We start from the raw sequence: 15870 nt of genomic DNA, 5'->3' as shown, positions 1-15870 counted from the left end.
CCTGCTCTACAGAGTGAGTTCCAGGACAGCCAGGACCACACAAAGAAACCCAATCTAGAAAAACCAAGAGACCAACCAAAAGAAACAAGGGGGTGGGGGGTGGATAACAAAAGCACAGCATCCTGTTGGTGGGGTGCTTTTCAAGTAACCCTCACTGAACTCTTAAAGACCCCGTGGCAGGAAGCTACTAGAAGCCCACTTTCCAGGTGAAACCCCAGCTTGGAGAATGCATGCGTAGGTGACAGGCTAAACTCACCTAACCTGTCCATTTAATACTGGCTGAGCTGTTAGGCACACGGCCCAGACACACAAAGAACTCATACACGGGGCCTGAGGGCAGGCCTGATCATCTCTGAAGGAGCTTCCTTTCTTCCTCCCCAGGGAAAGCACCCCCACTTTCTGCATCTTAATAATCGCCCCATACATTGTTGGGGTTGGAACCTGGGCAGTGGCAGGGGGAGGAGGTGTCTTGAGTGTGCCCGGCAAACTCTACACTAAGCTACAACTTCATCCTTCATTCAGCAAACTTCTGTGCTCTTGTGAGATTCCCAGAGCGTCTTTTTCCCCCCTCCTCTCTCAGCTCCCAAATCTTTTTGTTTGTTTTTGTTTTTGTTTTCTGAGACAGGGTTTCTCTGTATAGCCCTGGCTGTCCTGGAACTCACTCTGTAGACCAGGCAGGCTAGCCTCGAACTCAGAAATCCACCTGCCTCTGCCTCCCAAGTGCTGGGATTAAAGGCATATGCCACCACTGCCCGGCTATCTTTTTTTTTTTTTTTTTTTTAATTAAAAATTGATTTTTTTTATATGTATTGGTGTTTTGCCTGCATGTATGTCCATGTGAGAATGTCAGATCTTGGAGTTACAATTTTGAGCTACTATCGGGCTGCTGGGATTCACACCCCAGTCCTCTGGAAGCACAGTCAGTGTTCTTAACCGCTAGGCCATCTCTCCAGCCCCTCAGCTCCCAACGTATAACAGTTCTGTTCCACAGACAGATTCGTGCTGCTCAACTGAAGCCAGGCCTGGGGACTCCAACTTTCAACCTCTACAGCAGAAATGGAGACTTAATAAGCAGTGCTCTGAGCCCAGGGCAGTGGTCATGAACTGGGTCTCCACGGACAGGGGCTAGACAGGGGCGCCCAACTAACTGTTCCCCGTAATCGTGGGGTTCCATTCCTCCGGGAATAGACACCATAGAGACGCTCATACCCCAGCCGAGATTCCTGAGGGAGGAGTCCTTAGCCACCTGTGGCTGTGGGGCTTGTCTCCCTTCCTCCCTGGGCTTGGACGGAACTGGCAGAGACAGAGACAAAGGAACCGGAGGAAGGAAAGGAACACAAGAGACCAGAGTCTGTAAAGTCCAGTGACCCCACAACACCTCACAGCTAGGCATAGCTCCTACCCCCTTCTCACCTTCCAGCAGGTACCGGGCCCACAGTGTCTAAGGAGGGACATCGTGGGAGTCTTCAGTAGACGATGTACCAACAGCCAGACCCGTCAGCAGGCATCTTTGTGTGCCTGGAGGAAGTGGTTGACAGCTTCCCTGAGAAATACGATTTATTCAGGCCAACCCAGCAGTAAACGCCTCACCCAGGAGCTATGTCAGAAGGGTTTCTATGCGCTTTGTCTAAGGGTTGGGCCAGCATTTCCTTATGGCTGGAAAACAGGAAGGCTGACTCTCGGAAAGGAATAGTCTAGATCCCACCAGGACCAGGGAGTCTCTTGACCCTGGACACGCACGGAGAAGGGCACAGGTGCGGAGACTTTTAATGGGATGGAGAGCCAGCTCTCTACCATGAATGAAAAGTCCTAGAAAGAAGCCAGGCCTCCAGAGATGGCCCAGAGGCCCAAGTCACCATATCTTGGGCTAGCAGTGGCTTCAAACTGCCATTTCCTGACTATCTTTGTCAGAACATCCTATAGCTAATAGATAAAAGCCTTTAGCTGATAGATAAAAACCACTGAAAGCCATTAACGTAGTAGACTGCTAGCTTCCACTGACCCAAAGCTCTCAACCTCTCAGACCTTATAGGAAAGCCTTCCCCATCTTGCCGTACCTGCCTTTCTGATGTCCCCACCAATGTATTTTAAACTTGCCTGGATTTATGACTTTTTGTTCCGCAAAACTATACAACTTCATGAAACTGTTTCTGCTCCGGAACATGGAATTCGGGGTAAAAAAAAATCTCAGTTTCTGGGCCACGGTCACTCAACATGGCACCAGAAGACACTACTATTCCCATTAGGATGAGAACATTATTATTAATTATTATTATTATTATTATTATTATTATTATTATTATTTTGCACTGATACCACCTATACCAGGGTATAGGGGCAGGATCAGTCAGGCAGAGGACCACCCCATTTAAATGGTGGCTTCTGAGAACTGAGAGGCAAGTATGTTCTAAGTAAGTCCCAAGGGGCACGCTTGCTGTTAAGGAGGGTGTGAGAGTGTCTCTGAGGACACTGAGGAGCTCAGTGTCTCTGAGCTCATACAATCTGGTGAGGCAGGAACTACTCTACTGTCTTTATTGCCTGGGGGGTCAGGCCTGCTGCCAGGACCCTCAGTCTTACCCACTACCCACTCATGCCCTGTCCCTACACTCAGCTCCTCAGCCCCTCCAGGCCTGTGGAAATGGTTTGGCTTCCCGCCTGCAACCCAGGCTCTGAGATTTCTCTCCCTGCTTCCCCTCCTACATATGAGGCTTCCGGTCCACCTGGCACTGGTCAGGGACAAGGGCAGTGTTGTGGGCCAGGTGCCAGGTCTCTAGTCACTCCTGGGAAAATGGGTAGGAGGGGGAGTGGGCTAGGCCATCAGAGTCCTTAGCATGACGGGTTCTGTCATTTGTGGGATCCGGTAAGGAAACTGAGAGGTTCCTTGTTTCAAACCAAGACCTAAAATAAGGAATTTCAAGTGTGTAGCAGGAGAGATTAAACTAAGCACAAGGCTCTGGGGACCACAGGTTACACCCAGAGGGTCCCAGACTTTGAAGCTGAGAGCTAAAGCCCAGGGTGCCATTCATCAGTCTCCCAAAGGGGGAAGGAGGCAAAGCCTGGGTGGTGAGCTCTTAAGGCTGACAGCTTCCTAGTTCAGCCATCTCATGAAAGCTAGCCTGGGCTACATCATCTGTAATGAGCACCAGCTCCCTCCTCAGGGTGGTCTCACACCCTCCTTAACAGCAAGATGGTGGCTGTGTTTTAGTGCTGAAAAGCAAAACTCAGAGAAAGGGCTGGCCCTGAGACCACTCCTTTCTGGTCAGCACCCACCCTGAGCTGCGTTCTGCCTTCTGTTTTACAAAGGAATCATATCCCACAGTTGAGAGACAGCCTGACTGGCAAAGACTTTGGAATCTGACTCATGGGGCAGGAAAGTGGTGTTGGGTGGAATTTCTTTCTCACCCAGAGTCCTCCCAGGCCCCGGTCTGTGCCTGTTGATTGAGGGCAGGGTGCCTGTCCTGGGCCAGCACAGTCCTGTGGTCAGACCATCAGAAGGCCAGGCTTGTGGGATGCTGGGGCAGGAGACTATAGGGTGATGTCCAGACAACGCGGGAAGAGCAGACAGCTGTGGGCCTAGAGAAGGGATGGAGGGCTCAGTCAGCCCTCCAGGGAATCGGCTACAGGCCTTGTCCTAACTGACCCCCATCCCACATCCGTTACCACAGAGACACAGTGTCCAGAAAATCCACCTTTACCGGCACACCCCTGAGACAGTCAATTCTGGGAGGCTGAGGCTCAAAGATCCTCACACCCATCAAATCCCAAGTTCCAGGGTGTACCAACCAGGACCATCAGCCTGAGAATGTGGCACCGTGTGGCTGTAGCCAGGTAGAGGCAAGGATCAAGACTGGTATAAAGCCGTAATGCTGGTGAGGTGGGATCATTGACCGACCCAGGGCAAAGGCCACTTAAACAACCTGGCAGTGGGAGAAACCCCAAGATGAAGATGTGGATTCTTCTGGAAGGAGGGGTGGTATAAATGGCATCTTCTCGACTCCTCTTCAAGTCACAAGGCCCGAGGTTCCTCCGAGTGTACCCAGTGTTGGGTAATAGAGACCTCGTTCGTGTTCTACCTGGTTTCAGGTAGAAGGTGAAAGTCATAAATGCTCATATTAGAGCCGTGTTGGCCTGGAATGGGTCACAGGCCTGGCTGAGGCCTGGCAGTCACTGGCAACAGGAACTACTTGGCCCTCCAGGACGGGTGGGCGAACACGATGGGCCGCTTCTTGGCCCAGCGGGAGAACACAGCCTTCTCGGTGATGAAGCGATGGGCGCTCCTCGGAGCCTGCTCGTGCAAACGGTACATCTGACACTCATCTAGCCGGCCCTTCTCGAAGTAGTGGTAGGGCACGGAGCGGGGACTCTTCTCACTGTTGGGAGAAAACAGGGTCGGGTGGAACAAGGCCTCAGACCTGCCTGCTGGCCTCCGGGTGAGGCCTCAGCTGTGCAGGAGAGGGGTACCCACATCTGGACAGATGGCAGAGCCCAGCAGGCGAGGAGCCAGGATTCAGAAACTGCTCCTGGCAAGCTGGGTGACCTTGGATCTGAAAAACACCCCTACAACAGGCCATCTGGGAACGGAGTCAAAGGATAAACTCTAGGCAGGAGTGGCACCTGCCTAACTCCCCTATCCAGGGCCAGCGGCTCTGCACGCCCACCTGCAGGAAGTAGCGTGCAGGCCACTGTGACCATTTCTCTCATACACCCAAGACAAAAGTTCTGAAGGGAAAGAGTGGAAATCTGGGGCCTTTCCCAGACTTCTTAGTTATAGTAATACTGAAATATAAGAATGTAACATTGTAGCCGGGCGTGGTGGCGCATGCCTTTAATCCCAGCACTTGGGAGGCAGACACAGGTGGATTTCTGAGTTCGAGGCCAGCCTGGTCTACAGAGTGAGTTCCAGGACAGCCAGGGCTACACAGAGAAACCCTGTCTGGGGGGGGGGGGGGAAGAATGTAACATTGTTATAATAGAATTCCATATCCATATCTGAACTCACAGTTTTTAAGTCATACTACAACTAAATCTATCTGTAATGTTTCATTAAAATAGATATAGGGGCCGGGCAGTGGTAGCCCACGCCTTTAATCCCAGCACTTGGGAGGCAGAGGCAGGTGGATTTCTGAGTTCAGCCTGGTCTACAAAATGAGTTCTAGGACAGCCAGGGCTATACAGAGAAACCCTGTCTCGAAAACAGACAAACAAACAAAAAATAGATATAGGGGCCAGGGTGTGAGCACTTCATTTGGTGGGTCTAACCCAAGGCTCACTTTGCCAAATCTTTTTGGCAACCTAACTTTTTTTGCATTTATTACTTATTTTTTATTTTGGGGAGGGGGTGGGAGTGGGTAAGAAGCTGCCACAATGTGCATGTGGAGGTCAAAAGACATTTTGAGAGCAGGGTCTCTTTCCACGAAGTGAATCCTGAGATGTTTTGTTTAACACAAGGTTTCTCTGAGCTGCCCCGGAACTCCCTCTGTAGACCAGGCTGGCCTGAACTCAAGAGATTTGCCTGCCTCTGCCTCCTGGGTGCTGGGATTAAAGGCATGCGCACCACCTCCTAGTTCTTAAGCATGAACTCTGTAGTAGATGATGTCTCAGAGTTAGTTACACCTGCTCCTGTGGCTCACCGACCTGAGAGATGTACAAAGCTTTGTTTTGGTTTGAGTTTTTTGAGAAGCTCTCAGAAGGTGTGGGGCGGGGTAGCCTTGACCTTGATCTGGAGCCAAGGTTAGCTCTGGTCTCCGCCTCCTGAGTGGGATCACTATGCCCAGCTAAAGGTTGGGCTTTCTCCCAAAGGCCTGCCCTTGGGGGCGGGGTGTCTGTGCCTGGGTCACCCATCATGAAGCCCTCGAAGCTCACAGACCCTCTGGCTCAAGGCCTCACACCTCCCCCTCCTTCCCTGCTCCCTACCCCCAGCCTGGGTGCCGGTCTAACCTGCAGTAACTATCGCTGACCATCCCGTAGACCACAATCTCCTCGCACAGCTCCAGGGCCAGAATCATGGTGAACCAACCGGTGCTGAGGAAGGAGCCTGATTGTCTCCTGAGGAGGATGAGACATCGTCAGTGGTCCCGCCAGCATCCCTTACTCCCACCCAACAACTAGAAAGAGGTCCCGGGGAGGAGGGAGCTGCGGAGAGGCAGTCTGCCAAGGCCAAGGTCAGAGGTGGCGCTGGACACAAACCCAGGCTTGTTCGGTCTGGCTGCTGGAGCAGAGGATGGTAGCAGACCCGGGGAGCCCACGGGTGCAAGAGAGCGCAGAGGGTAAAGTCAGGGGCTCTGTCTTCTCTTTTAACCTTTCCTCTCCCGTAGGGCACCTAACTCTCTCGGGACTCTCAGCCTCAGAGACCAGGCTGTGAAACGTGGAGAGTTGAAGGTGGTTTTGGAGCGAGAACCCTGTCAGCTTTGCCCACTCCACCCCGCACCCAGCCCACCTGCGTAAAGGTGCCGTGACAGCCCCAGGCCTCAGCTCTCTTGAGGCAGCAGCTCTGGGTACCCTCCAAGCAGAAGGTCACCCTCTCCTGAGGGTACGGGCCAGCTCAACCGGTCGAGCTGTGCCCAGCCGGCACCTGCCCCACCTGGAGCTCATAGTTTCAGGGAGGAAACAGAAACACTGTAATGTCAGATGGTGTCAGCAGCTGAAAAGCCGGGAAGGGAAAGTCGAGATGCAGATCGCCAGGGCGGGCCGCTTCTGCTGCAGAGGGATGGTCTCAGAGGGGCTTCCCCGAGGAAGAGATAGTTTATCCAGACCAGAGAGGCTGGAAGGGGCTAATCATGGGAACTTTTGGAAGGATGTCCTAGGCAGAAGGAACAGAGCATGTGCAAGGGACTGCAGCTGGGGACAAGTCTGAGGATGAGGGACAGGACACAGGTATGTAGTGAGGTGCCTCAGAAGTGCTGAGGGATTCGATGCCTGATGCACAGTGCTCAGCTCAGAGCCTTAGGATGCAAAAACAGTTGTTGTTTTTTTTCCTTCTCATTTCTGAGACAGGCTCACACAGCCTAGGCTTAAGTGAACTGAACTCCCTAGGATAAGCTTGAACTCCTAACCATCCTACCTCTACCTCCAGAGTGCTGGGACTACAGAGGCATGCAAGGCCAGTTCATTCAGTGCTGGGGATGGAACCCAGGGCCTCATGCACACTGGGGCAACCGTTCTGCCAACAGAACCACATCCCCAGCCTGAAGTCACTCTTACTTCAGTTATCTGGAATGGGCTTCAGAGACCACCTGAGACCTTAAAGCACTTCCTAGCAGAAAGAGGCCTTTAGAGGATGCAAACTCCAGATGCAAGGGTCTCCAGCTCACCTGTTCTTGCCTGTCTCATCTTGGAAGATCTGGTCACAGTAGGCCATCATGCGTTCAGTGAAGGTGTATACTTGCAGGCCTGGATACATTCTGGTGAGCTGCAGCAACGTGCGGTAGGTGCGGCCGCCCAGCATCCGGTCCATGTGCCTGCCCTGGCCCCACACCACGTAGAGCGTGTCTCGGGCATGCTGGAAATAGTGTGAGTAGTTGCGTAGAAGCAATGGCACACTCGTGTGCGAGATCACGCGCAGAGTGCTGCGGTGGCCCACGTCCTCCTCAAAGCCCACAGTGGGTGCCTGGTTCATGCGTAGCACGCACTCTGCGCCATCGATCTGGGCACCCAGGCCTGAACCCAGCATCTGGCCAGAGCTGGACACCACCGCACAGCTGTGGCACAGTTCTCGGATAAGAGGCTGCAGTGAGGGAGGCAGAGAGAGAGATCAGGAACCCTCCACACAGGCTGCTATCTACCTGTCCTCCCCCTCGCCTCCCCACCCCCACCTCCATCATGTCCACTAATCTGTCTGATAGTTGGATCAGTCCCAAGGACTAAGCTTTATGGTAGTTTTTTGTTTTGTTTTGTTTTAGGTTGTTTTTTTTTTTTTTTTTTTTTTTTTTTTTTTTTTTTTTTTTTTTTTTTTTTTGGTTTTTCGAGACAGGGTTTCTCTGTGTAGTCCTGGCTGTCCTGGAACTCACTTTGTAGACCAGGCTGGCCTCGAACTCAGAAATCCGCCTGCCTCTGTCTCCCGAGTGCTGGGATTAAAGGCGTGCGCCACCACACCTGACTTTTGTTTTAGTTTTTTTAAATTTGTGTATGTGCATGTGTGTGTGTGTGTGTGTGTGTGTGTGTGTGTGTGTGTGTGTGTTCGCACAGGCGTGGATGCGCTTGCGTCCATGGGGTGTGGTCACGTGCCAGACGTTGACTTTAGGTGCCTTCCTCAATCACTATTTCCTTGAGACAGAGTCTCCCACCAGACCAGGACTGGCTGGTGAGGCAGCCCCAGCCTCAGTGTGCCAGCTTCCCGGCACTGGATTATGCCAGGTGCATGCTGGGTACATGGATGATCAAGACTAGACACAGGTCCTCCTGCTTCATGGATCAGTCTAACCAACTGAACCTCCTCCCCAGACCCCAGGCTGGTTTTGGTTTTGTTTTTGGAGTGGGGCACATGCCACAGAACCCACTCGAAGGCCCAAAGACAGCTTGCTTGAGTCAGTCCCCTCCGCCACGTGCAGAACGTCCCACGGGGAGAACTCAGGTCATCAGATTCTGTGACAAGTGCCTTCCCAGTCAGGTCACTTGGCTGGTCCCCGCTTTCACTTGTAATGTAAAGTCTCACTTTCTTGCTCAGGCATGCCTTGGACTTGTGGCATTTCTTCTGCTTCGACTTCCCAAATGCTGGGACCATAGGTGGCAACAGCCATGTCTGCTCACCTGGCGAGCCAGACACAGGGAGACGACCTTCCCAAGCTTCCTTATCAGCCACATCCAGCACTGCTGCTGTCCTAAGCCCTAAAATGTCCCTACCTTACTGGGACCTTATTAAAGTTACAGGATCAAATATTTATAAAGCCTTTAGAACGGTCTCTGGCACTGACTACATGTTCATGTGTTTGCTAAGTAAACGGGAACTACGAGCTCTTCAAAATCACCAAGATCCCTTCCTGCCCTGCCCGTGCCCAACCCATACTGCACTGAGTTGTTGATAAGAGGGTCTTCAGTTAGAGGGGTCTTCCATGGCCAGCCCATGCCAGTTTTGGTAGTCTGGTTCTCAGTGTGAATCCTGGCTCCATCCCTTGGCCCAAGATAAGGGGGTGTCACTCCTCGTCTGGGAAATGGGTGTGAAAACACCTGCTTTTACCCTCTCATGAGAATGCAGTAGAAAAGGTACAAGGAAATAAGGAGCCGGGGGTGGGGGGCTGCCCGAGTCAGGAGGCTGGAACACAGTGGAACAGAACAATTCCCTCCCTAAACTCCAAGCCGCCCCTAAAAGCACCTCTAAAAGCCATGAGGGCTGCAAAGGGGCAGGAGAGGACTTCTGGGAGGGACAGAAAGAGTTCTGTGCCACCTTGGTGAAGGCTATCCATACTCGCCTACTTCTGTCGACACTCACTGGCTGGACGTGGAGGCATAAGCCTTTAGTTCTAGCACTTGGCAGGCAGAGGCATGGAGATCTTGGTGAGTTCCAGGTCAGCCAAGGCTACAAAGCAAGTTCCAGGCCAGCTAGGGCTACCCAGTGAGACCCTGAACTGTTTCCTTGTAACTGGTGAATTCTGTTATAATCTGTTAACTTGCACACATACATGCTGTGTGGATACACATCCAGGTGGAAGCCCAAGGTTGACACATAGTGTCTTCCTTGACCTCTTGCCACCATGTATCTTGAGACAGGGTCTGCCACAATACACCAAGAACCTTGCTTGGCTAGTTTGGCTAGCTAATTTACCCCAAGGATCCCATCTCTGCCTCCCCAAAGAAGAGATTACGGCAAGTTACCAGGCCAGCCGAGCTTTTGGTGGGTTAAGCTTGCACGCACGGCACACACGTTACGACTGCTCCGTTTCCCTGCTTTTTTTGAGACAAGGCCTTGTGTACAGAGATTGTCCTGGGACTTAGGTGCTGGAACTGCAGATGTGAGCTGCTACCTAGACCCCAGGCCCATTAAGGGCCCCGCCTCCTATTTGTTATACCACCCAAGAGGCAGACACTAGGCAGCCTGAATGCACACACACTCAGAGAAGATTGCCACAGCTCCCACGAAAGTGCTGGGACCTCACCTGGAGGAACTCAAGTTTATAGGGCCATGTAAAAGATTAGTTCCACTCAATAAAAGACACTGTGAAATCCCCCTCAGGTCTTTTTTTTTTTTTTTTTTTTTTTTTTTAATAAGATGTTGATTTAAGAACTCATATATCCGGGCTGGTGAGATGGCTCAGTAGGTAAGAGCACCTGGCTGCTCTTCCGAAGGTCTGGAGTTCAAATCCCAGCAACCACATGGTGGCTCATAACCATCCGTAACAAGATCTGACGCCCTCTTCTGGAGTGTCTGAAGACAGCTACAGTGTACTTACATATAATAAATAAATAAATCTTAAAAAAAAAAAAAAGAAGAACTCATAAATCCGTTTTCTGTACTACAGTATTAAAAAGAAAAAAATAGTGAGACAAGCCTGTAATCCCAGGACCTGGGCATTTGGTAGAATAATTAGTTCAAAGCCATCTGTCACACGGCAGAGTCCAGGCCAGCCAGGGCCGTGTGAGACCCTCTCCCGAAAAAGCTGGAAACAAAGAAAAAACAAAAATATGTCCTTATTGTGCCCTCAGTCTGGCCCTGTCCTGGCAATGGCAGGCTGTCCTCTCTCTAGTGACAAACGGGCCCCATCAAGGGTCGTTGTCAGACTGGCCCTCCCAAGGCCAAGTGTTTTCCTTCATTGCAAAAAGAGGAAAAGGTGTAAGTGTTGACATTCAAAATCCGGATTTCCCACTTAAGAAAAACAAATGGGGCTGGAGAGATGGCTCAGCGATTAAGAGCACTGACTGCTCTTCCAGAGGTCCTGAGTTCAAATCCCAGCAACCACATCACATGGTGGTTCACAATCATCTGTAATAGAAATCTGACGCCCACTTCTGGTGTGTCTGAAGACAGCTATAGTGCACTTAGATATAATAATAAAATAAACTATTAGGCCGGAGCGAGCAGAGGTCCTGAATTCAAATTCCCAGCAATCACATGATGGCTCACAACCATCAGTACAGTGTACTCATACACATAAAATAAATAAATAAATCTTAAAAAGAAAGAAAGAAAGAAAGAGAGAGAGAGAGATAGAGAGAGAGAGAGAGAGAGAGAGAGAGAGAGAAAGAGAAAGAGAAAGAGAAAGAGAGAAAGAAAAACAAGTGGAGGTGGGGAGAGGGGTCAGGGGCCATGAGTCCAATCTCAGACCTTGAGGAGGGAGGGAGGGGGAAGGGTAGGTGAATGAGCTGGGCACTATGGCATGAGGCGTAATCCCAGCACCGAGGAAGCAGAGATAGGTGGATCCCCCAAGGGGCACTCGCCAGTCTAGCCACTTAATTCCAGGCAGTGAGAGAACCAGTCTCAATCAATCAATCAATCAATCAATCAATCAATCAGTCAATCATCAATCAATCAAATGCCTGAGAAACAAAGCCCAAGGCTGACTGTCCACACATCCAATCCACACACAAAAGAAAGAAAACGTTCCAGAAGGGCCCGAGTGTCTGAAAGAACTCTAGCCATACTATGGCAGACTGGATAGTGTTCACCCAGGACACCCTGGCTGGCACTGTCCCACCTGGCCATTCTTGGAGAGTGGAGAGCTCACACTTCCGGGGGTTCTGGTGCCCTCGTTTTGGTTTGGTGTTGGCGCTGGAGAATGAACTTAGCCCTCGACCTCGCTAATGCTGACTGAGCTGAAATGAAGCCCCAGGCCAGGCCAGCTCAGGGGTTTCATTTCTCCATCAAATCCTCACACCGCAGCTGGACACTGTGCCCCGTGTGCTGTCACCCTTTGAAGCCTTGGCACAGCTCAACAGAGGCAGGGATGGGGACATGACAGGTCTCCAGCAAGCCAAAGCTCCGAAGCATGACCCTAGGACCACCAAACTAAGAACTGGAACTGTAGTGCCAATAACTACAGGATGGCTTTAGGGAGCCCGTAACTGTGAACCGTGACACACAGGGCCTCTGCTATCAGGGTCTAGGTTGTGAATGTCCCTGTGCTACGCCAGGTGGAGCAAATATGGAGAGGTGGACAGCATGGACGGGAGTCATAGCTGTCTCGGACCCTGGTGTCCCAGTTTCATGACTCCTGGGACCGTACATAACCTGGACCTAGGCTGGCTCTTTATGTTCAGCTGCCACACAATGACAGACTTACTGCAGGAGCTAAGCCATGTTTGTGTGAGCATATGGTATGGAGACACAGAAGTCTGAAGACTTCTGTGGGCAGCCCTCCTGTTTTTCATTCCCAGCATGTAGTTGGGGGGTACCCAGGCAGTATCTGCTTAGTGAAAATCCTATTTCCTCCTAGACCTTGAGTACTCATACTCGGAGAGGACAAGTGACTGGCAGATGTCACACAGCTGGTGAGCAGGGAAGCTAAGCTCAGAGTCCAGGCTGGCTTGCCACCAGCCCAGTTCTCACTGTTTCCTAGAGCTGGGGACCCGCTGGCTCCCGTAGCATTGCCTGGCTGACTCACCTTCCCATCTGGCACGCTGCTGTAGCCACTGAAGTGCAGGGGCCCTGGCACAGTGGATCTCGGGGCCGCAGGGAGGTGGCGGTCCAGGCAGGTTGCCAGGCAGAGCGGCAGGCAGGCCCAGCAGCACAGGAAGACACAGACAGCAGAGAGTGTCAAGATGCACAGTGTGAGGAGCAGAAGGCGTCCCTGAGGGAGACAGTGGTCACCTGTCTGCGGGGTACTCGCAGATAACACCCAGCCTCCCCATGTAGAACCTCTGCAGCTCCATTGGTGAGACCTTCTTCAGGGATGAATCTAGAGACAACTCCCCCAAGTCCCCTCTTTCAGGTCAGGACACTCAGTTGGGGTGACGCTGCTCAGAGCCACACAGCAAGGGTGCAAATTCCAAACTGCAGAACCCAAACCCTCATCTAGAACCCAGATACACTATGCAGTCCGGGGTCTCAATGGCCTTCACCCCAGGCCACTGCTACCTCCACTACCTTATCCCCAACTGACCCAGTGTGTCCCCTGGGCTGGCTGGGCAGTCCAGGAGGTGGAAGGGGACTTGAGGAAAGCATCGAGGGTCGTCGTCAGACTGGCCCTCGCAAGGCCAAGTGTTTTCCTTCATTGCAAAAGAGGAAAAGGTATAAGTATTGACATTCAAAACCTGGATTTCCCACTTAAGAAAAACAAATGGGGCTGGAGAGATGGCTCAGCGGTTAAGAGCACTGACTTCCAGAGGGCCTGAGTTCAATTCCCAGCCACCAATCACATGGTGGCTCACAATCATATGTAATGGGATTCGATGCCCTCTTCTGGTGTGTCGGAAGAGAGCGACAGTGCACTCACATACATAAAATAGCTAAATAAATCTTTTTAAAAATGCTTTCAAGGACTGGCTTGGTGGTAGTGGCGAGTTTTCTGTGTTTGCAAAGGAGCCAAGTTCCAAGAGCCCAGGCAGGGCGCCACACGACCACCTACTATTTAGATAGGTAGATAAACTAGATCAGTGGGGGCGCACGCCTTTAATCCCAGCACTCTGGAGGCAGAGGCAGGCGGATTTCTGAGTTCGAGGCCAGCCTGGTCTACAGAGTGAGTTCCAGGACAGCCAGGGCCACACAGAGCAACCCTGTTTCAAAAAAACAAAAAAACAAAAAACCAAAAAAAATAGATAACTATCTCCATCTAATCTAATAATAATCTAATAATCTAAATATCTAATCTAATAATAATCTAATAATCTAAATATCTAATCTAATAATAAGCATGGTAGCTCATTCCTTGCCTGAGGCAGTACTGTTATAAGTTTGAGGCCAACCTGGGCTACACAGTGAGTTCCAGGCTAGCCTGGACTACAGACCAAGACCCTGTTTCAAAAACTGAAACAAACAAACAGAAAATGCTTCCAATAGTTGGGATGCTTCTGCTCAGCCTCTCCCACTTCTAGAAGAAATACACCGAAAGCCACTTGAAGAAGCCCTCTGGGGGCTGGAGAGATGGCTCAGAGGTTAAGAGCACTGACTGCTCTTCCAAAGGTCATGAGTTCAAATCCCAGCAACCACATGGTGGCTCACAACCATCCGTAATGAGATCCGATGCCCTCTTCTGGAGTGTCTGAAGAAAGCTACAGTGTACTTACATGTAATAAATAAATCTTAAAAAGAAGAAGAAGAAGAAGAAGAAGAAGAAGAAGAAGAAGAAGAAGAAGAAGAAGAAGAAGAAGAAGAAGAAGAAGAANAGAAGAAAGAAGAAGAAGAAGAAGAAGAAGAAGAAGAAGAAGAAGAAGAAGAAGAAGAAGAAGAAGAAGAAGAAGAAGAAGAAGAAGAAGAAGCCGCCCTCTGGGTCGGTCACCTGGGGGTGGCCTCACCTGGGGGTGGCCTCACCTGGGGGTGGCCTCCTGCACACCCACTGGAAGCACCCAGCAAGGTGTATCTACCACTGTGTGCCAGCCATCCATCTCAGTACCTGTGACTCTCAGAACTCTAGTTTTCTAGGCCCAAGGCCATTCCAGAGGAAACACTAGGAGCTGGCCTGTGTACCCAGAAAGGCAGAGGTGCAGGACAGCCCCCAGCACATCCTGCCAGGGGCCCACCCTTCCTTGTCTGCCCATAAGCCACATCAGTTTCTAAAAATAAGTCTTCTCTGTGTGGCCAGCTGTCCAGGAGACGGGGTTCACAGCGCCTAAGGCCTCAGGCTCTACACAACAACTGGTCCGCTGCCCACAAGGGACCAGAGACCTTGAATTGGGCAGTGGTAATTAATCTCCCCACCCCAGCACTCAGGGGGCTCACTGGTAAAGACAGAAAGACCAGAGCCTTCACACTCAGTCTCACACCTCCCTGCCAACTGGGTGACACTAGGTTACTTCCATTTTTAGGTGAGAAAAACAAACTGAAAGCAAAAGGGGAAGACACTGGCCTAGGGTCACACAGCCTCAGGAGCAGGGGGCTGGCGCAGGAGCAACCACTAGGGCTGTGGGAAGGACTCCGTGCTAGAGCATGTGTTTAGCATGTGCCCGGCTCTGAGTTTCATCCCCCGACACCAAAAGAGGTTAGGGGATCACTGTAACTCCGGGCGTGGGAGGCGGCTGTAGAGCTCTGCCCAGGTTACCCACAAATCCCCAGGCAACTTTCTGTCTTCCCTGTCACTTACCCGGGCCTTCATGCTGTCTCTGCTCTCAGCAGTCTGGAGGCTGCTGTCTCCAGAGCTTGGGATGAGAAAGGCTGGAAGCTGGTCCCAGGATATGAGAGAAACTGAGGCAAGGGAAGAGACAGATCCAGGTCAAGAAAAACGGGCCCAGGAACCAAAAGCCTTAAAGTCTCCAAGCATGTGACAATGTGTCCCATCCTAAAGGCTGTGAGTTCAGAGACCTTGCCAAACCAATCCCCATTGTGCAGATGGGGAAGGAGAGGCAAAGAGGAGGCGCTCTCGGCTCAAGGTCATCCATTCGGTCGGAGGCAGGCAAAGAAAGCCAGGAGCCAGAAGAACATCGTCCCCATCCATCCCAACTCTCTACCGCGGGGTGATGGAGAGGCCTGGGGCGGGCAGGATGTGGGGTTTTCACCCGGCTAGCTTCCACCGTCCCCTCCCCAAGCTGGGCGCTAACCGAACGAGTAGGTTGGAGCGCGCCGGGGGCTCAGGATGCGCTGCTCGGAGCTCCATGTCCAGTGCGCCGGGCCAGAGAGGCTGGAACCAGGCCCCGGGTAGGAGGCGGTGCTGCGGCCGCAGCTTCTGAAGCCTGGAAGCTGGAGCAGCGCAGCCGGGGGCGTGGGAGGGGCCTCTGGGAGGGGCGGAGGCTTTGCACTCGGGGGGCGGGGCCTGCGCAGCGCCGGCGGGCGGTGCGTGGCTGTCTCGGAGA

At 51.9% G+C, this 15870-nt stretch overlaps 1 protein-coding gene across 1 annotated transcript; it reads right to left on the bottom strand.

Annotated features, from left to right (window-relative positions):
* Positions 1 to 2520: 2520 nt before the first annotated feature.
* St6galnac4 (ST6 N-acetylgalactosaminide alpha-2,6-sialyltransferase 4) lies at positions 2521 to 15759 on the bottom strand. Its single transcript, XM_029537023.1, has 5 exons — positions 15165 to 15759; positions 12531 to 12716; positions 7311 to 7723; positions 5938 to 6045; positions 2521 to 4370 (listed from the first exon to the last, which is right to left on the bottom strand). Exons 1-5 carry the CDS (start codon positions 15174 to 15176, stop codon positions 4181 to 4183), a joined length of 909 nt encoding a protein of 302 aa, XP_029392883.1. The 5' UTR covers positions 15177 to 15759; the 3' UTR covers positions 2521 to 4180.
* Positions 15760 to 15870: the final 111 nt, after the last annotated feature.

Source organism: Mus pahari, chromosome 3, assembly GCF_900095145.1.
Source record: "Mus pahari chromosome 3, PAHARI_EIJ_v1.1, whole genome shotgun sequence".
NCBI lineage: Eukaryota > Metazoa > Chordata > Mammalia > Rodentia > Muridae > Mus > Mus pahari.
The sequence above is the reverse complement of the archived record's forward strand: the minus strand, read 5'-3'. Positions and strand labels throughout refer to the sequence as shown.